Here is a 20,722-nt window from a genome sequence, read left to right on the forward strand (position 1 = left end):
AAACACTAAAGTTTCCAGTGTCTGTGAGTATAACATAACTGATATGGCAGGCAAATCCCCGAGGACAAACCATCTAAAAATATAAAAAAATTCAGCCTGCCACTGTTTTCAATGGCTGTCACTTTTATTATAAGGCGAAATCCTCCCAGATTGCAGTTCCTAGGGATTCCACTAGATGTCAACAGTCTTTAGAAAGAGTTTCATGCTGGTCTTTGGAAAAATGAGCCAGAAATTGTTCCATAAACAATGCATTCGGAAAGTATTCAGACACCTTGACATTTTCCCCATTTTGTTATGGTGCAGCCTTATTATAAAATGTATTGAATATATTTTTTCTCATCAATCTACACACTACCTGATAATGACAAAGCAAAACCATTTTTTTAAAGAAATGCTTGCATAAGTAAGACCCTTTGCTATGAGACTCGAAATTGAGCTCAGGTGCATGCTGTTTCCATTCATCATCCTTGAGATGTTCCTACAACTTGATTGGAGTCCACCTGTGGTATATAGAATTGATTGGACATGATTTGGAAAGGCACACACCTGTCTATATAAGGTCCCACAGTTGACAGTGCATGGCAGAGCAAAAACCAAGTAACATTGTCCATAGAGCTCAGAGACAGGATTGTGTCGAGGCACAGATCTGGTGAAGGTTTCCAAAACGATTCTGCAGCATTGAAAGTCCCTGAGAAAACAGTGGCCTCCATCATTCTTAAAACAAATTTGTTTGGAACCACCAAGACTCTAGAGCTGGCCGCCTGGCCAAACTGAGCAATCAGGGGAGAAGGGCCTTGGTCAGGGAGGTGACCAAGAACCTGATGGTCACTGAGAGAGCTCCAGAGTTCCTCTGTGGAGATGGGAGAATCTTCTCGAAGGACAACCATCTCCACCAATAAGGCCTTTATGGTAGAGTGCCCAGACGGAAGCAACTCGTCAGTAAAAGGCACATGACAGCACTCTTGGTGTTTGCCAAAAGTCACCTAAAGGATTATCAGACTATGAGAAACAAGATTCCCTGGTCTGATGAAGCCAAGATGAAACACTTTGGCCTGAATGCCAAGCATCACATCTGGAGGAAACTTGGCACCATCCCTATCGTGAAACATGGTGTTGGCAACATCATGCTGTGGGGATGTTTTTCAGTGGCAGGGACTGGGTACTCAGAGCACTCAGGACGTCAGACTGGGGCGAAGGTTCACCTTCGAACAGGACAATCCTAAGCACACAGCCAAGACAACGCAGGAGTGGAAGGAAAAAGAGGACTACAGGAAAAAGAGGACAGAGCATGCTACGGGGCTGTAGTGGAGCAGGTTGAGAGCTTCAAGTTCCTTGGTGTCCACATCACCAACAAACTAACATGATCCAATCACACCAAGACAGTCGTGAAGAGGGTATGACAAAACCTATTCCCCCTCATGAGACTGGAAAGATTTGGCATGGGTCCTCATATCCTCAAAAGGTTCTACAGATGCACCATCGAGAGCATCTTGACTGATTTCATCACTGCCTGGTATGGCAACTGCTCAGCCTCCAACCGCAAGGCACTACAGAGGGTAGTGCGTACGGCCCAGTACATTACTGGGACAAAGTTTCCTACCGTCCAGGACCTCTATAACGGTGGTGTCAGAGGAAGGATATTTTCAAAGACTCCAGCCACCCTAGTCATAGACAGTTCTCTCTGTTACCGCACGGCAAGCGGTACCGGAGTGCCAAGCCTAGGTCCAGGAGGCTTCTAAACAGCTTCTACCCCCAAGCCACTCCTGAACATCTAATCAAATGGCTACCCAGACTATTTGCATTGCCCCCCCCCCCCTTTACACCATTGCTGCTTTCTGTTATCATCTATGCAGAGTTACTTTAATAACTCTACCTACATGTACATATTACTTCAATTACCTCGACTAACCGGTACCGGTACCCCCCTGTATATAGTCTCGCTATTGTTATTTTACTGCTGCTCTTTAATTACTTGTTACTTTTATTTCTCTCTGTTTTTAAACTGCATTGTTGGTTAGGGGCTCGTAAGGAAGCATTTCACTAAGGTCTACCTGTTGTATTTGGCGCATGTGACAAATAAAATTTGATTTGATAAAAATATATATATATATATATGTCAAATGGCAGCCAAGCATCGATGATCATGTCACCAGAATAAGACCCTCAATGTTTATTGGACAGGAGCATCTAGCTCATCACCTAGCACTTTCACCACCTTGTTAAGTTTATCATAACTTTTTTAATCTTTAGCCTTATAAGACTTCTCGGGGTGGGAGGACCACACGTCATCACATGACTCTAAGTTTACTTCGATATGATGGTTATTATATCAATATTTGCACATTAAAAGCATTTCTCGCATAATTAATTTTACCCAGACAAAAAGATACTACCTTGTCTGGCTATTTTGTTTTGTCAACAATCTGTAAAGTTTAACAAAAATGTACTGTTTCCATCAGACATGTCATTACATTTTTTTAAATCCGGAATGTACTTTACTCGCATAAAACGATTGGATGGAAACCTGGATAGTAAAGCAAATGTATTCTGTTATGAGGATTTATTTATCCTGTCTTTTGTTAAGATTATAGCTATCTTAATTTCAGTCAACTGCTCCTGCTTAGGTCAGGCTCCTTTTAATGTTAGGTTCTAACTTCTTCCTTCTAGCCAGCTAGTTATAGCTAATGTTAGCTAGCTAGCCACCTGACTGAAATATCGTTTATTTTGGTTTGTTTGAGGGATGTCTGTTGACAAGGCAGGAGTCGATGGACATTTTGCCAGCTTTGGCCTGGGCTGAGGTAGTTTGTTTCACGTCTCGGCCTGTGCCGTGGGCAGTTTTCTGTTGGTGAATGAATGCGCTGCTAACAATGCAAATCTGGGGGTATCAGGCAAACATTTGCAGTTGTATTTACTATGGATCTCCATTACTCTTCCTATGGTCCAGGAAAATTAAGGCAGTTTATAACATTACAATACATTCACCGATTTCACAACAGACTGTGTGCCCTCAGGCCCCTACTCTACCACTACCACATATGTACAGTACTAAACCCAGGTGTATGTGTAGTGCGTATCTTATCGTATATTTGTGTGTGTGTGTGTCTGTGCCAATGTTTGTGTTGCTTCACAGTTCCCGCTGTTCCATAAGGTGTTTTTTATGTGTTTTAAAAAAATCTAATTTTACTGCTTGCGTCAGTTACATGATATGGAATGGAGTTCCATGTAGTCATGGCTCTATGTAGTACTGTGTGCCTCCCATAGTCTGTTCTGGACTTGGGGACTGTGAAGAGACCTCTTGTGGGTGTCCGAGCTGTGTGCCAGTCGTTTAGACAGACAGCTCGGTGCATTCAACATGTCAAGATCTCTCATAAATAAAAGTAGTGATGAAGTCAATCTCTCCTCCACTTTCAGCCAGGAGGGATTGACATGCATATTATTAATATTAGATCTCTGTGTACATCCAAGGGCCAGCCGTGCTGCCCTGTTCTGAGCCAATTGCAATTTTCCTAAGTCCTTTTTTGTGGCACCTGACCACATGACTGAACAGTAGTCAAGGTGCGACAAACTAGGGCCTATAGGACCTAGTGTTGTTAAGAAGGCAGAGCATCACTTTATTATAGACAGACTTCTCCCCATCTTAGCTACTACTGCATCAATATGTTTTGACCATGACAGTTTACAATCTAGTGTTACTCCAAGCAGTTTAGTCATCTCAACTTGCTCAATTTCCACATTATTTTTTACAATATTTAGTTGAGGTTTAGGGTTTAGTGAGTGTATTGTTCCAAATACAATACTTTTAATTTTTGAAATATTTAAGGCTAACTTATTCCTTGCCACACACTCAAACTAACTGCAGCTCTGAGTGTTGCAGTCATTTCAGTCGCTGTAGTATAACAAGCATAACGTAATCATGATTCCATTCGTTTGCAGAGGCAGACATAATTAGAACTCAGATCAATAATATTAGCGTTCTGACCATAGATAAATGCTCGGGAATGCAATAATATGTGGGTAAACAATAATAAACTCAATAAAAAGGCGAGTAAATGAAATTTCACAAATAAAAAGGGGCATAAATGGCATTTACCCTTTCACTAAGTCCCTGGCTGCAACTACCAAACACTTGCTCTGTCTAATTTCTAGACCAACTGTATCAACTGTATTAAATTGTACCTATTTTCAATTACACAAATGAACACCCATCAAAATAAAGTTATTTCTTCTCTTTCTTGTGATGTACAGTAAGTGTCGAGACGGTGTGTTAAATCTTAGACTAAGCTTTGGCGTTCTTATAGATTCAACTTTAAGCCAATGTATTCCATGAAACCCATTTCAGCCATTACCGGGGTGTTTTTGACAGATCATTACTTAAACATTTCTGAGGTCGTAATGTTACCGGGGGAAAAACCACAGTCACAAATAAAAGTATGAAAGAGTCGCAGGAGTAAAATCATAGTAATCAATCCAGCAAGATTGAACTGACAAGTGGATTTGGCACCCCTAAACACAGGAAAAGACAGCTCCTCAGGTGGGCAAGGCATGCATGTTGCTTTTATCATGCCTCAGTTTATTGATACATCACACCAGTTTATTGAGTGTGGTTGTTGTACAGTCAAATCTTTAACGTTATCAAACTAGTCTGGAAGCTGGCCATATTTGTAACGAGTGCGCTGAGAGTCGGGAAGCAAGTACCGGGAGTGAGTGTTTAAAAAAATAAACAAAACACTACACGCCAAACTCAAACAACGCACCGACATGAAACAGAGTCAATAACACCTGAGAAAAGAACCAAGCGGAGTGACAGATACAGGGAAGATAATCAAGGAGGTGATGGAGTCCAGTTGTGTCATGAGGCGCTGGTGCACATGACGATGGTGACAGGTGTGCGGGATAATCAGCAGCCTGATGACCTAGAGGCTGGAGAGGGAGTATACGTGACAATATTGAAAGTATAGGTCAGAATCCTCAAGGAAAGTGACAAGGGGATTTAAATGGAGGCTTAAAGGCAAAATCCTTAATTTGTTGGGGAATAAAATCTGCCCTGCTACTTGGTTTGCTCCAAAGCAAAGGGATGAGGATGGAGAAATATCACCACAAATGAATGGTTGTAATAACTGGCACGCAAGGACTAAACATATTTTTAAGCTATACATTGTTTATTTACAAATGCATTGTTTGCAAGCAATCCAAATGTCAGCTCTGTCCCAGCAGGAGCCATGATTCCTGTGACGGAGTTCCGGCAGTTCTCAGAGCAGCAGCCACAGTTCCGGGTTCTGAAGCCCTGGTGGGATGTGTTCACAGACTACCTCTCTGTGGTCATGTTAATGATCGGAGTGTTCGGATGCACCCTACAGGTTAGTGCACAGACTACCTCTCTGTGGTCATGCTAATGATCGGAGTGTTCGGATGCACCCTACAGGTTAGTGCACAGACTACCGCTCTGTGGTCATGTTAATGATCGGAGTGTTCGGATGCACCCTACAGGTTAGTGCACAGACTACCTCTCTGTGGTCATGTTAATGATCGGAGTGTTCGGATGCACCTACAGGTTAGTGCACAGACTACCTCTCTGTGGTCATGCTAATGATCGGAGTGTTCGGATGCACCCTACAGGTTAGTGCACAGACTACCGCTCTGTGGTCATGTTAATGATCGGAGTGTTCGGATGCACCCTACAGGTTAGTGCACAGACTACCTCTCTGTGGTCATGTTAATGATCGGAGTGTTCGGATGCACCCTACAGGTTAGTGCACAGACTACCTCTCTGTGGTCATGCTAATGATCGGAGTGTTCGGATGCACCCTACAGGTTAGTGCACAGACTACCTCTGTGGTCATGCTAATGATCGGAGTGTTCGGATGCACCCTACAGGTTAGTGCACAGACTACCTCTCTGTGGTCATGCTAATGATCGGAGTGTTCGGATGCACCCTACAGGTTAGTGCACAGACTACCTCTCTGTGGTCATGTTAATGATCGGAGTGTTCGGATGCACCCTACAGGTTAGTGCACAAACTACCTCTCTGTGGTCATGCTAATGATCGGAGTGTTCGGATGCACCCTACAGGTTAGTGCACAGACTACCTCTGTGGTCATGCTAATGATCGGAGTGTTCGGATGCACCCTACAGGTTAGTGCACAGACTACCTCTCTGTGGTCATGTTAATGATCGGAGTGTTCGGATGCACCCTACAGGTTAGTGCACAAACTACCTCTCTGTGGTCATGCTAATGATCGGAGTGTTCGGATGCACCCTACAGGTTAGTGCACAGACTACCTCTGTGGTCATGCTAATGATCGGAGTGTTCGGATGCACCCTACAGGTTAGTGCACAGACTACCTCTCTGTGGTCATGTTAATGATCGGAGTGTTCGGATGCACCCTACAGGTTAGTGCACAGACTACCTCTCTGTGGTCATGCTAATGATCGGAGTGTTCGGATGCACCCTACAGGTCAGTAGCATCAGACAGCTTCAAAATCTCTTCCAATAAAGTATTTATGAACAAGCAATTGTTTCTATGAGGTGCATACACATTCTAAACATTTTGTAGCATACGCCTATACCCAGAAGTCAAAACTGGTTGAAGTTATGTTTCAGATTTCTGGTTGTAATTATGTAATTTTAAGTTTAACTCTTGTAGTTCATATAGTCTGCCTTATGTTCTGTGTATAGTACAGTCATGTTTTTATAGCATATATTATGTATACTTCATCTGCTAGTACCAACTAGCTATAATTCGAGATATGTTGAAATGCTTAAATCAAGTCTTAAAGTGACTTGCTGAACAGCAGATATTAAAATAAATGGTAAATAAGAAGTAATTAGGGTGACAGCTCTAGACCTTTTATTGTGGCCGGTCCTGCAGCGACAAACAACCCAATGTTGGGTTCATGTTAATCTCACCCACCAGCGGGCTCTCTCTGGCGAGACATCTGGTTTCAGAGCGCCTCAGAAAGGGACTTAAATGGCAGTCAATGGAAGGCCTGGAAAAAACATCTGCAGGTTTTAATTGGCTGATCTTTCACTCCAGCACCATCTAGAACCTCCCCCTCTTTGTTGATTTCAATGTGCGAGCATAGCAAGTAATGTGCTAAACAAGGAAGTGAGTTTGGGAATTTCAGAACGTTTTCAAATATAAACTTTATATCCCCGAACTAAAAATAAATTGGGCACTGCAAAAATAGTATGTATGCTGTGATAGAACATTCATTTTGATGGGTGATTTTCATTTTTTTGTAATAAAAAAAAAAAACTTCCCATCAATTCAAGCCTGGGGAGGAGGTTAGGTTCATATAAGCAGCAGTCTGGCTGGAGTTTACCAGCGGAAGGGGAAGAAATTTCTGCACTCCACAAACAAACACACAGAAACACACACAGACCACACCGTGCACCAAACATGGCCCCCACCACCTGCCCCACCTCCTCTTCATAAACACATGGGGAACACATGGGAAACACACACTGCACCGCGCACCAAAAATGGCACCTCGCCTGCCCCACCCCCTCTTCATAAACAAATGGGATTTGTCCAAAATGGCACCCTATTCCCTATAGTGCACTGGTCAAAAGTAATGCAATAAATACAGAATAGGAGGCCATTTGGGATGTAGTCATGATTCCAGCTGCCCATAACCTGTTACTTCTCTTCACCACTCTGATCAATTGGAGATGGTGGAGCTCGATCTGCCGATTCTGGGCTGCATCCCAAATTAACCCTATTCCCTAAGTAGTGACTTACTTTTGACCAGTGCCCATAGGGGCTCCATCTACAGTGGGGCAAAAAAGTATTTAGTCAGCCACCAATTGTGCAAGTTCTCCCACTTAAAAAGATGAGAGAGGTCTGTAATTTTGATCATAGGTACACTTCAACTATGACAGACAAAATGAGGGGAAAAAAATCCAGAAAATCACATTGTAGGATTTTTAATGGATTTATTTGCAAATTAAGGTGGAAAATAAGTATTTGGTCACCTACAAACAAACAAGATTTCTGTCTCTCACAGACCTGTAACTTCTTCTCTAAGAGGCTCCTCTGAAAGTCACCCAGTAAAATCCTACTTGAGTAAAAGTAAAAAAGCATTTGGTTTTAAATATACTTAAGTATCAGAAGTAAATGTAATTGCTGAAATATGCTTAAGTATCAAAAGTATAAACCATTTTAAATCCCTTATATTAAGCAAACCAGACACAATTTAAATTTTTATTTACTGTCAGCCAGGGGCACACTCCAACACTCAGACATAATTTACACACAAAGCATTCGTGTTTAGTGAGTCCACCAGATCAGATGCAGTAAGGATGACCAGGTATTTTCTCTTTAAGTGCGTGAATTACACTATTTTCATGTCCTGCTAAGCATTCAAAATGTAACGAGTATTTTTGGGTGTCAAGAAAAATGTATGGAGTAGAAAGTACATTATTTTATTTGGAATGTAGTGGAGAAAAAGTACAAAAATATAAAAAGTACAGATACTCCAAAAACAATGACTTTACACCACTGCCTGGGACCAGTTTGTCAAAACACCACCCATGTGATAACTTCCATTAGTTTATATTGGTGAACTGCAGCCTTGTCAAATAAGACTCTAATTAATACATTTCCTGCCTTTATGGGACTGTGTGTCCGAGTTTAGATTGGCAGAACCAAGGGACATTTTAACAGAGAGAAGCCAATGAATAGCTCTACACGCTAGCTACCACATATAGGGAGAGAAGGGGGGAGGGCAGAGAGAGACAGAGCAGGAGAATGAGTGAGAGTAAGAGAGGGGAGAGAGTGAGAGGGAAAGGGATAGTGAGAGTGAGAGAAAGTGAGCAAGATGAGAGATTGAGAGAGAGAGAGTATATATGGAGAGAAATAATTCTGCTGCTCCTCTCTCCAGAGATTATACTCAGCAGGCCTGACTGTGTTTCTCCTTTCCTGCCCTGTACTGCTGCAGCACAACCATGAGGCTAATTTCCTCTGTCCCATAAACCACGTCACTGATCTGGATCTATGTAAAACCTTTCGAAGCTGAAGAAGAAAACAATTAAATTTGTTTTTTCTCACTATAATTACATCACCACAACTTGGGTCCATGATTCATCTATGATCTCAATAGAAAAAAATATCTATATGCTGTAAGTGTTTATAAAAGATGCAATGGCAGGTCAAAGCATAACAAATGAATTTTTTGGTACAGTATTGCATTAGAGTGAGTGTCTCCCTCTTCAGTCTGCGGTTGGCTAAAGCACTAATTGGTTATTTCCTGTCTGAGTCACATCTCTACCAGTGACGTCAGAGCAGAAAATGAGACATGGCCTGGTTTCCTGATAACAATGGAACTTAGGCTTACGAGTGTTTTTAACGATGCATCATTCCTACAACAGCTAAAGATGTCAAATGCGTTTCCCAAACACCACATAGAGAGAATGTTCGCTAAATGTGTCGTTAGACCATGTGTCAATACTGATAAAATCAAAAGAAAAGCAGCGCTGCTCTCGGATCAGCTCACTCCATTCAAATTGTACCATAACATGGGATTTACGCTGCAATACTGATGACGGATCAGCTCCTAGAGATATTACCACATATGGCTTCAAATATCGAGGCGGCTTATAATGCTTACCCAATAAGAATGCGCTAAATTACCGATCGGGGACATCCTTGTGCACATGTTACACATGCAATACACTGAGTCATAAATGACAGACCGTAGCCTATTGTCAAAATAGAACTCAATTGATTGAACATACTGTAGAATCTATTTCAATATGATTTAAAATATATAGGCCCATGTAACCTATTTATCTTCCTCTATGGGATTGGTGTCCCCTCCACTGGACGGTTGAGCTAACGTAGTCTAATGTGATTATCATGAGTTTGTAATTAACAAGAACATTTCCCAGGACATAGACATACAGTATCTGATATGGGTAGAAAGCTTTAAATTGTGTTCATCTAACTGCACTGTCTAATTTACAGCAGCTATTACAATGAAAGAATACCATGCAATTGTTTGAGGAGAGTGCATAGTTATTGTCACGACTTCTGCCGAAGTCGGTCCCTCTCCTTGTTCGGGCGGTGTTCGGCGGTCGACATCACCGATCTTCTAGCCATCACTGATACATTTTTCATTTTCCATTGGTTTTGTCTTGTCTTCCTTCACACCTGGTTCCAATCCCATGAATTACATGTATATTTAACCCTCTGTTTCCCATCATGTCCCGGTCGGAGATTCTGTAATAGCGTGTGTGTAGGTGGCAGGGAAGTCATGCGCAGGAGAATCGAACTTGGTATAAATGGAGTTGTTTAATAGACTTAACAAAACTCCATAACCAAAATTACAAGATAAATAAAAGTGGGGACAAGAGCCTGTCGCGCACCAATACATAATACACAAACATACAAACAATCTCCGACAAGGACATGATGGGAAACAGAGGGTTAAATACATTCAAACATTGTATAATCATCAGCACAACTGGACAGTTTGTGTGTTATGAGAACATTTGTCGTGACCTAACGAATGTTCTTGGAACTTTCACAGAAACAATTTTGGTTTACGGAGTTATTGTTTGTTGTTTGTCTTCTTTCAGGTGAGGCAGGACAAAATCATCTGCCTTCCCCAAAAAATGACCATCTACAACCAAACAATACTCTTACCAAATAAAACTGCTGTGCAGCCGGATGTGCACGAGATGATGGGCCGGAAAACTAACCTGGACTTCCAGCAGTATAGCTTCATCAACCAGATGTGCTATGAGAAAGCTCTGCACTGGTACGCCAAGTACTTCCCTTACCTAGTCCTCATACACACCCTCATCTTCATGGTGTGTAGCAATTTCTGGTTCAAGTTCCCAGGCTCCAGCTCTAAGATAGAGCATTTCATCTCCATCTTGGGAAAGTGCTTTGACTCCCCCTGGACTACTAGAGCTCTGTCTGAGGTGTCTGGAGAGAACCCAGAGGAGAAGGTATTGTTGGTATGTGTTTGTATGTATTTACTGTGTGTGGGTGTGTGCATGTGTAAAATTATGTTTTGTCCAGGACTAGGCTCAATCTGTATCCCGGAAAACAGCCGATCTATATTGTATATCTTTGAAATAAAATGCATTAATCCATTCATTCATGAATTGATTCAAGGACATCAAGAAGAGTAGGGCGATCCTCAATGTGTCTGTAGAGGGGAACCTGGACAACCTGGAGAAGACCCAGTCCCTCAAATCCATTCCAGAGAAGATCGTAGTGGACAAGCCCACAGCCAGCGCCCTGGATAAGAAGGAAGGAGAACAGGCCAAAGCTCTATTTGAGAAGGTGAAGAAGTTCCGCCTGCACGTAGAAGAGGGGGACATCCTCTATGTTATGTATGTTCGCCAGACTGTTCTCAAAGTGTTCAAGTTCCTCCTCATCATCGCATATAACAGTGCTTTAGTCTCTGAGGTGCAGATCACAGTGAAGTGCAGTGTGGACATACAGGACATGACGGGATATAAGCATTTCTCCTGTAATCACACCATGGCCCACCTGTTCTCTAAGTTGTCGTACTGTTACCTGTGCTTCGTGGCTGTGTACGGATTCACCTGCCTCTACACTTCCTATTGGCTCTTCTACCGCTCACTGAAGGAGTACTCCTTTGAATACGTGAGGCAAGAAACGGGAATCGATGACATCCCAGACGTGAAGAATGACTTCGCCTTCATGCTGCACATGATCGACCAGTATGATCCACTGTATTCTAAGAGGTGCAAAACATTTTCTTAAATTAGACAATTGTAAATTCTTTCAAGTGATTCAGCTCTTTGTTGTTATTGATAAGTATGTAATGCCTCCAGTTATAAAATAAACCATTCATGTGCTAATGCATAGCTGCCCTCTGCTCCAACCCTTCGAAGGCGTTATTGTGTTACTATTTTTCCTTTAGCTTATTTAGCACATTTTTCAAACTTACTTTTTAAATACTCTGCATTGTTGGTTAAGGGCTTGTAAGTAAGCATTTCATGCTAAGGTCTACACTTGTTTTATTCAGCGCATGTGACAAATATGATTTTGATTTGAATAAAGCAGAATAAAAGTTTCCATTGCACATCATTTTACATTGTTTTTTGGACAATAAAGTAATCTTCTTATTCTCTCTTTCGGTCTCTCTCTCAGGTTCGCAGTGTTCCTGTCTGAGGTCAGCGAGAACAAACTGAAACAGCTGAACCTGAACCATGAATGGACGCCAGATAAGCTGCGTCAGAGACTGCTGACCAACCACAATGACAGACTGGAGCTGCAGCTGTTCATGCTGTCTGGGCTCCCAGACACCATCTTCGAGGTGACAGAGCTCCAATCCCTGAAGCTAGAGATCATCAACAATGTAACCATCCCAGCTTCCATCGCCCAGCTGGAAAACCTCCAGGAGCTGTCTCTGTATCAGTGTTGCTTAAAGATCCACACCACAGCCACTTCCTTCCTCAAGGAGAAACTCAAGGTATGCTTTTCTGGTAGTGAATTTGGTGTGGCATGTTTTTTTATTTCTCTTGACTTTGTATTCTGTTTTTGTCTCGTACAGTATGTGGGTCAGCATTCCGGCTCAAACCACCCAGTTTATCATGTAGTATATACTATAGTAATTTCTGTAGTGTTTTGCGGACTGTAGTGTTTTTGATGACATTACTGTAGTATTTTCTGTAGTGTTTTTGATGACATTACTGTAGTATTTACTGTAGTGTTTTTGATGACATTACTGTAGTATTTACTGTAGTGTTTTTGATGACATTACTGTAGTATTTACTGTAGTGTTTTTGATGACATTACTGTAGTATTTACTCTAGTGTTTTTGATGACATTACTGTAGTATTTACTCTAGTGTTTTTGATGACATTACTGTAGTATTTACTCTAGTGTTTTTGATGACATTACTAGCCTATGAATATAGATGCACTCGCTTCGTCTAGAGGTCCTAGGCCTAGTTATAGAGCCTTCAAAAGTTATTCACACCCCTTGTCATTTTCCACATTTTGTTGTTACAAAGTGGGATTAAAATGGATTTAATTGTCATATTTTGTCAACGGTCTACAAGAAATACGTGATAGAATAAAAAATTCTAACATTTGTAAAGATTTTCTTTTTTTGCCAATTATTCTTTTCAAAATTCAAGCTCTGACAAATTGGTTGTTGATCGATGTTAGTTAACCACTTTGATTTGTAAGCAGATTTAAGTCAAAACTGTAACTGGGCCACTGATGAACGTTCACTGTCTTCTTGGTAAGCAACTACAATGTAGATTTGGCCTTGTGTTTTCGGTTATTGTCCTGCGAAAGGTAAATTAGTCTTCCAGTGACTGGTGGAAAGCAGACTGAACCAGGTTTTCCTCTATGATTTTGCCTGTGCTTAGCTCCATTCTGTTTTTGTTTTTTATCCTGAAAAACTCCCCAGTCTTTAACGATTACAAGCATACCCATAAAATGATCCAGCCACCGCTATGCTTGAAAACATGGAGATTGGTACTCAGTAATGTCTTGCATTGGATTTGCCCCAAACTTAACACTTTGTATTCGGCACAAAAAAAAGTGAATTGCTTTGCCACATTTTTTGCAGTATTACTTTAGTGCCTTGTTGCAAACAGGATGCATGTTTTGGAAAAGTTCTATTCTGTACAGGCTTACTTCTTTTCGCTCTGTCAATTCGATTAGTATTGTGGCGTAACTACAATGTTGTTGATCCATCCTCAGTTTTCTCCTATCACAGCCATTAAACTCTGTAACCGTTTTAAAGTCACCATTGAGTGGTTTACTTCCCCTCCGGCAACTCCGTTAGGAAGGACGCCTGTATCTTTGTAGTGACTGGAAGTATTGATACGCCTACCAATAGGTGCCCTTTTTTGCGAGGCATTGGAAAACCTGGCTGGTCTTTGTGGTTGAATCTGTGTTCGAAATTCACTCCTCGACTGAGGGAACTTACAGATAATTGTAAGTATGGGGTACAGATTTGAGGTAGGCATAAAAAAAAAAAATGTTAAACACAATTATTGCCATGCAACTTATTTTGTGACTTGTTAAGCATGTTTTTACTCGTGAACTTATTAAGGCTTGCCATAGCAAAGGGGGTATATACTTATTGACTCAAGACATTTCAGCTTTTCATTTTTTTTAATTTGTAAAAAATGTAAAACATAATTTCACTTTATGGGGTATTCCAGTGACCAAAGCAATTTTATCAAGTTCATATTCAGGCTGTAACACAACAAAAATGTGAGAAGTCAAGGGGTGTGAATACTTTCTGAAGGCACTTTACATGGTCTGTAACCTGAAGGAATATGTGCATCTATGTGAGTAATCAGCGTATGCGCCTCGGTGTTGAATGTACACTACCGTTCAAAAGTTTGGGGTCACTTAGAAATGTTCTTGTTTTTGAAAGAAAATCTACTTTTTTTGTCCATTAAAATAACATCATATTGATCAGAAATACAGTGTACACATTGTTAATGTTGTAAATGACTATTGTACCTGGAAACGGCAGATTTTTTATGGAATATCTACATTATTATCAGCCACCATCACTCCTGTGTTCCAATGGCATGTTGTGTTAGCTAATCCTAGTTATTCATTTTAAAAAGGCTAATTGATCATTAGAAATCCCTTTTGCAATTATGTTTAGTACAGCTGAAAACTGTTCCCCTGATTAAATAAGCAATAAAACTGGTCTTCTTTAGACTAGTTGAGTATCTGGAGCATCAGCATTTGTGGGTTTGATTACAGGCTCAAAATATCTAGAAACAAAGATCTTTCTTCTGAAACTCGTCAGTCTATTCTTGTTCTGAGAAATGAATGTGCGTGAAATTCCCAAGAAACTGAAGATCTCATACAACGCTGTGTACTACCTTCACAGAACAGAGCAAACTGGGTCTAATTAGAATAGAGAGGAGTGGGAGGCCCCGGTGCAAAACTAAGCAAGAAGACAAGTACATTAGTGTCTAGTTTGAGAAAGACGCCTCACAAGTCCTCAACTTGCAGCTTCATTAAATAGTACCCGCAAAACACCAGTCTCAACATCAACAGTGTAGAGGCGACTCAGGGATGCTTTTAAAATTCAACATTTGTGTACAATTTATACTTAAAATATCAAAGGGACTCAAAAGGCACTCAATTTATTGGAACAACCCATGTGTATTTTGTCTGCTGTTGTCATTGACATTAAATTTCCACGCAGGGATTAATGAAGTATCTATCTATCTCCATCTAAGGTGCTCAGGGTAAAGTTTGATGACAGCAGGGAGCTGCCTCATTGGCTGTACCACCTGCGGAATCTAGAGGAACTCTACCTCATTGGCTCACTGAGTCCTGACGCTTCGAAGAATGTGGGTCTGGAGTCCCTGAGGGAGCTGAAGCATCTGAAGACACTCTCGCTCAAAAGTAACTTTACAAAGATCCCCCAGTCCATCGTAGATGTGTCCAGCCACCTGCAGAGGCTGTACATCTACAATGATGGCACCAAGCTGGTGATGCTCAACAACCTGAAGAAAATGGTGAACTTGACTGAATTGGAGCTGGTCCACTGTGACCTGGAACGCATCCCACATGCTGTCTTTAGCCTCACGAACCTACAGGTATGATATACCATACTATGACTGCCTGATATGATCGTCTACAGTGTCTCAAAACTCTGAGTAGTCAGCCTACAGGCGTGATTTACTATAACTGCCTGCTATGATTGCATACAGTGTCACACAACTAGGGTTGCAAAAATATATATGTATGGCCAATTGCTGTAATTTTGTGGAATGACACTTAAAATAAAAATGTTTTACTCTTAACTCTACAGGAGTTGGACCTGAAGGAAAACAACCTGCGCTCCATTGAGGAGATAGTCAGCTGCCAGCACCTCCACAAGCTGACGTGCCTGAAACTCTGGCACAACAGTATCTGCTACATCCCTGAGCACATCAAGAAGCTGGGCAGCCTGGAGCGCCTCTACTTCAGTCACAACAAGATAGAGATATTGTCCCCGCACCTGTTCTTATGCAACAAGCTTCGTTACCTGGACCTGTCCAACAACGACATCCGGTTCATTCCGCCGGAGATTGGCGTCCTACAGAGTCTTCAGTATTTCTCTGTCACGTGCAACAAAATCGAGAACCTCCCAGACGAGCTCTTCTTTTGCAAGAAGCTCAAAACCCTCAAGCTGGGCAAGAATATGCTGTCTTTGCTCTCACCAAAGATCTCATACCTGGTTCTATTGACACACCTGGAACTGAAGGGCAACCATTTTGAGCTCCTGCCTCCAGAGCTGCGGTTCTGCCGGGCGTTGAAGCGTGGCGGCCTAGTGGTGGAGGACGTCCTGTTTGAAACCTTGCCTTCAGATATCAGAGACAAAATGAAGGCTGAGTGAAATGCTTTACAGTATCTATGCAAAAGGCCCTGCCATACACTAGCTTCCTGTCCAGGGGTGTACTTGTACATCAAGCTGCCTTACATAAACAGGAGATTGGCTTCTGCCATATGGGCCATTCTGGCTTGGACAAGCCAATTTACATGTCTGTGCAAAAATAAAATGCCAATCTTGTCTTAATCTGACAATCATAGTCGACCAAAATGGTAGATTTTACTGTATACTTAGCTCATCATGATCAAACTCTAAACACTATACCCTCAGTTCGTAATGGGGAACAGTTATGATATTCATTAATGTATGTTTTGAGTATTATGTCTAAGTGTTGCTATATAACAGAAGGAAATATGGCTTTATGTTGTAATTTAATGGTTCTTAACAATATAATTAGTCACAGGCAATGTATACTTAGCCCTGGTACCAGCCTATTTGTGCCAGATGACAACAAATGCCCACTTTCATTGAAGCCACGGAAGTTCATGGCTGACTGCGGTTTTGCAGGCATTGAAAGCAAAAAACAGGATCCTCATTATAGTGAATGAAAAAGTGTAAATCTTCGTGGTCAATGCGCTATTGCATCTTCACATAGGAATGAATGGTGTCATGTGATGGATGTCTTTGTCCATTCATATATACAGTCATTGATTTGTGCTAACATTCGACTGCTTGTACTTGGAATGTTTTGCATGACATGGAGTGGCAAGGAGTGGAATGATAGCATAAACAGATATGGGACCAAGCTAAGGTATACTGTCCATCAGATGATATCAATTACTAGATTGCTTGTTCTTGTATTTATTACACTGTAATGTGTTGTGCAGTTTGTCTAGCACGCTTCATTCAACATAAACTGGATGGATTGCAGGCTTATAATCAGAAAAATAGAATGCATACTAGAATGGAAATTGTTAAGAATTCTCTAGTCTGTGGGGTAAAAGTGGAGAGAAGCATTCAAGGCAGTTGTGTCCTCTAGCCATCTCTATGGTCACTTGAGGACAGATGGCATTCATGACAGGTGTGCCCTCTAACCAGCTCTATGGCCAGGTACAAAAACTGGCAGGTTTGAGGGCACCTCCTTTCTATTCCGGCAGAGAAGCGAAACATCCCACACCCACATTTTTCCTGATCTAGGCAGGGCCACTCTGGTCTACTTATTGCCCTCACCCTGCAGGAAGGGGTGCCCCAGAGACTGTAGGGAAAGGAGATATCTCACTGGCTTTTTTGGGTGGGGGGTCGGGGAGGGTGTAGCTAGTGGGATAGGGGACAATAAGTAGACCAGCGACAGCTGTTCCCTCTCATGTGAGCATGCCAGATATTATAGAGGCAGTGAGCTCACACTGGAAAGCATGCTTAAAGTATTTTTAGCATATTTGAGCATATTAGCGTATGTGCTACCGTGCATCTGCTGGTATAGTGTGAATATCTTTTGAATGCATCAATGTTAACAGTGTATTTTACCATTAATTGTACAACAAAGCATATTTAGAGAAAACATTTTTTTAAATTGAAAGATATATATATCGGGAATCACCCACAAGTTTTTTAAAAATCGAGATATAATTTTTAGGCCATGCCCAGCCCTAATTTCAAGTAGTAGAAGAAGAAAATGTACTACTTCAAAATGGAGATACCCTCAATGGCGCAGCCCATAGTCCACTCTTCAGTACATGACACACTCACATCAGGCAAGGATGCACAGGATTCTTGGAGGCAGAAAGACCCCATTGTCAACTGCGTCCGTTTTTGTTTATAAGTAATATCTAGATTTACGTCTAAACAAAAACCCTACTTTGGGTTCTTGTATGCTTACAATGTTGTTTTGATTATTGCATGAACAGTCGTTAAGATTATATTTGTTTGTGACCTTTGCAAAAATACCTATTTGGATCCAGCAGTTGTTAGCTAGAATGCTAACACCCATTTTACTGGTTGAAGTTGAGCTTTTTAAGTATAATACAGTTTTTACATTATATTAAGCAAGACATTCATACGAGTCTTAAAATCAAATTTGAATCCTAAAGTAGTCTGAAATGTACTCATAACAACATGTAAATGGAGCCTTCTTTTGCTGGTGCGCTATGAGAACTCCCCCGTGTTCTGCAACCAATATAATAAATGGTTATATTTTTCCTTTTGGAAATGTTTTTTTTTGCATATCCCAACTCCCCCTGATACACCCTCGGAGAGTGGGGTCATGGCCATTATCAACGGTGACCCTGGCACAATTCGGGTTAAGTGCCTTGCTCAAGGGCACATCCACAGATTTTTTTCACTTTCTAGGTTCGGTTACCCTTGTGCAGCAATGTTTGCAAACGCAGAAAGGAGTCTGTTCTCTCACAGACGACATAATGGGATATCTACAATGTTTCGTCCTCTAACTATCTCTATGGTACCAACACCAAGTCACGTAACCATTTTGATTAATTTATCTGTTGTTTCTGTTACATGTAGTTGCTAATTGACTCACCTTAAATCACTGTACACACCTTTTGAGCATTTGTTTATATTATGCTAATTAAGGCCTCTTTTTTGTGGCTATTGCATTGCTGCTTGAAATCTTTTCGTGAGCTTTATATTGTTTGATTGCCTGCCATATGCTATCCTATGTAGCCACCGCTAGCTTGCTCTAGCTTTTGTCTTCTATGCCACATGCTATTGCAGCCTCTTGGCCATGAGATTTGTTGCATTGCTGCACTAATTATGTATAACTTTACTCATTTACATTGTATTTGTATATTGTCATTGCATTGATATTCATATTATACAAGTTAACAGCCACATAATTATGCACATTATTGCGTGTTATTATTTGTACCTTTTTACTTTTGTAGATAAACCACACATACCTACCTACCAGTAACTCGAGATCTCGGGGCTATAAGATTCCGTCATTTTGGTTCAAATAAACTCAGCAAAAAAAGAAACGTCCTATCACTGTCAACTGCTTTTATTTTCAGCAAACTCAACATGTGTAAATATTTGTATGAACATACGATTAAACTGAGACATAAACTGAACAAGTTCCACAGACATATGACTAACAGAAATTGAATAATGTGTCCCTGAACAAAGGGAGGGTCAAAATCAAAAGTAACAGTCAGTATCTGTTGTGGCCACCAGCTACATTAAGTACTACAGTGCATCTCCTCCTCGTGGACTGCACCAGATTTGCCAGTTCTTGCTGTGAGATATTACCCCACTCTTCCACCAAGGCACCTACAAGTTCCCAGACATTTCTGGGGGGAATGGCGTTAGCTCTCACACTCCGATCCAACAGGTCCCAGACGTGCTCAATGGGATTGAGATTCGGGCACTTCGCTGGCCATGGCAGAACACTGACATTCCTGTCTTGCAGGAAATCACACACAGAATGAGCACTATGGCTGGTGGCATTGTCATGCTGGAGGGTCATGTCAGGATGAGCCTGGGAAGAGGATGTCTTCCCTGTAACGCACATAATTGAGATTGCCTGCAATGACAACAAGCTCAGTCCGATGATATGGTCACACACCACCCCAGACCATGACGGACCCTCCACCTCCAAATCGATCCCGCTCCAGAGTACAGGCCTCGGTGTAACGCTCATTCCTTCAACGATAAACGCGAATCCGACCATCACCCCTGGTGAGACAAAATCGCGACTCATCAGTGAAGAGCACTTTTTGCCAGTCTTGTCTGGTCCAGCGACGGTGGGTTTGTGCCCATAGGCGATATTGTTGCCGGTGATGTCTGGTGAGAACCTGCCTTACAACAGGCCTACAAGGCCTCAGTCCAGCTTCTCTCAGCCTATTGTGTAACTCGGGCAGTTGTTGTTGGCATCCTGTACCTTTCCCCCAGGTGTGATGTTCGGATGTACCGATCCTGTGCAGGTGTTGTTACACGGCGGCAGGGTAGCCTAGTGGTTAGAGCGTTGGACTAGTAACTGGAAGGTTGCAAGTTCAAACCCCCGAGCTGACAAGGTACAAATCTGTCATTCTGCCCCTGAACAGGCAGTTTACCCACTGTTCCTAGGCTGTCATTGAAAATAAGAATTTGTTCTTAACTGACTTGCCTAGTTAAATAAAGCTAAAAAAAAAAAAGAAGTGGTCTGCCACTGAGAGGACGACCAGCTGTCCGTCCTGTCTCCCTGTGGCGCTGTCTTAGGCATCTCATAGTACGGACATTGCAATTTATTGCCCTGGCCACATCTGCTGTCCTCATTCCTCCTCGCAGCATGCCTAAGGCACGTTCACGCAGATGAGCAGGGACCCTGGGCATCTTTCTTTTGGTATTTTTCATTCAGGGTCTCAACCTACTGTGGAGAGTTAGAATAGTAACATTTCTAATTTGGTTGTGCATCACCTGTTTTTTCATGTTATGTCAGTTACTGA

General features: G+C 41.7%; 1 protein-coding gene across 2 annotated transcripts in view; it reads left to right on the forward strand.

Annotated features, from left to right (window-relative positions):
* LOC115108566 (volume-regulated anion channel subunit LRRC8C-like) overlaps window positions 1-19,280 on the forward strand; it is a 32,744-nt gene extending 13,464 nt beyond the window's left edge. The window contains exons 2-7 of one of the 2 annotated variants that reach the window (XM_029633069.2): window positions 5,215-5,357; window positions 10,580-10,954; window positions 11,124-11,722; window positions 12,132-12,453; window positions 15,208-15,570; window positions 15,786-19,280. In XM_029633069.2, the coding sequence (XP_029488929.2) occupies window positions 5,220-5,357; window positions 10,580-10,954; window positions 11,124-11,722; window positions 12,132-12,453; window positions 15,208-15,570; window positions 15,786-16,352 (2,364 nt within the window). In that variant the 5' untranslated portion in view covers window positions 5,215-5,219 and the 3' untranslated portion in view covers window positions 16,353-19,280. Of the gene's footprint in view, window positions 1-5,214; window positions 5,358-6,335; window positions 6,391-10,579; window positions 10,955-11,123; window positions 11,723-12,131; window positions 12,454-15,207; window positions 15,571-15,785 lie in introns of those variants that run through there. The other variant, XM_065009137.1, reaches the window with a different exon arrangement.
* Window positions 19,281-20,722: the final 1,442 nt, after the last annotated feature.

This window comes from Oncorhynchus nerka, linkage group LG24, assembly GCF_034236695.1.
Source record: "Oncorhynchus nerka isolate Pitt River linkage group LG24, Oner_Uvic_2.0, whole genome shotgun sequence".
In the NCBI taxonomy this organism is placed as follows: Eukaryota; Metazoa; Chordata; class Actinopteri; order Salmoniformes; family Salmonidae; genus Oncorhynchus; species Oncorhynchus nerka.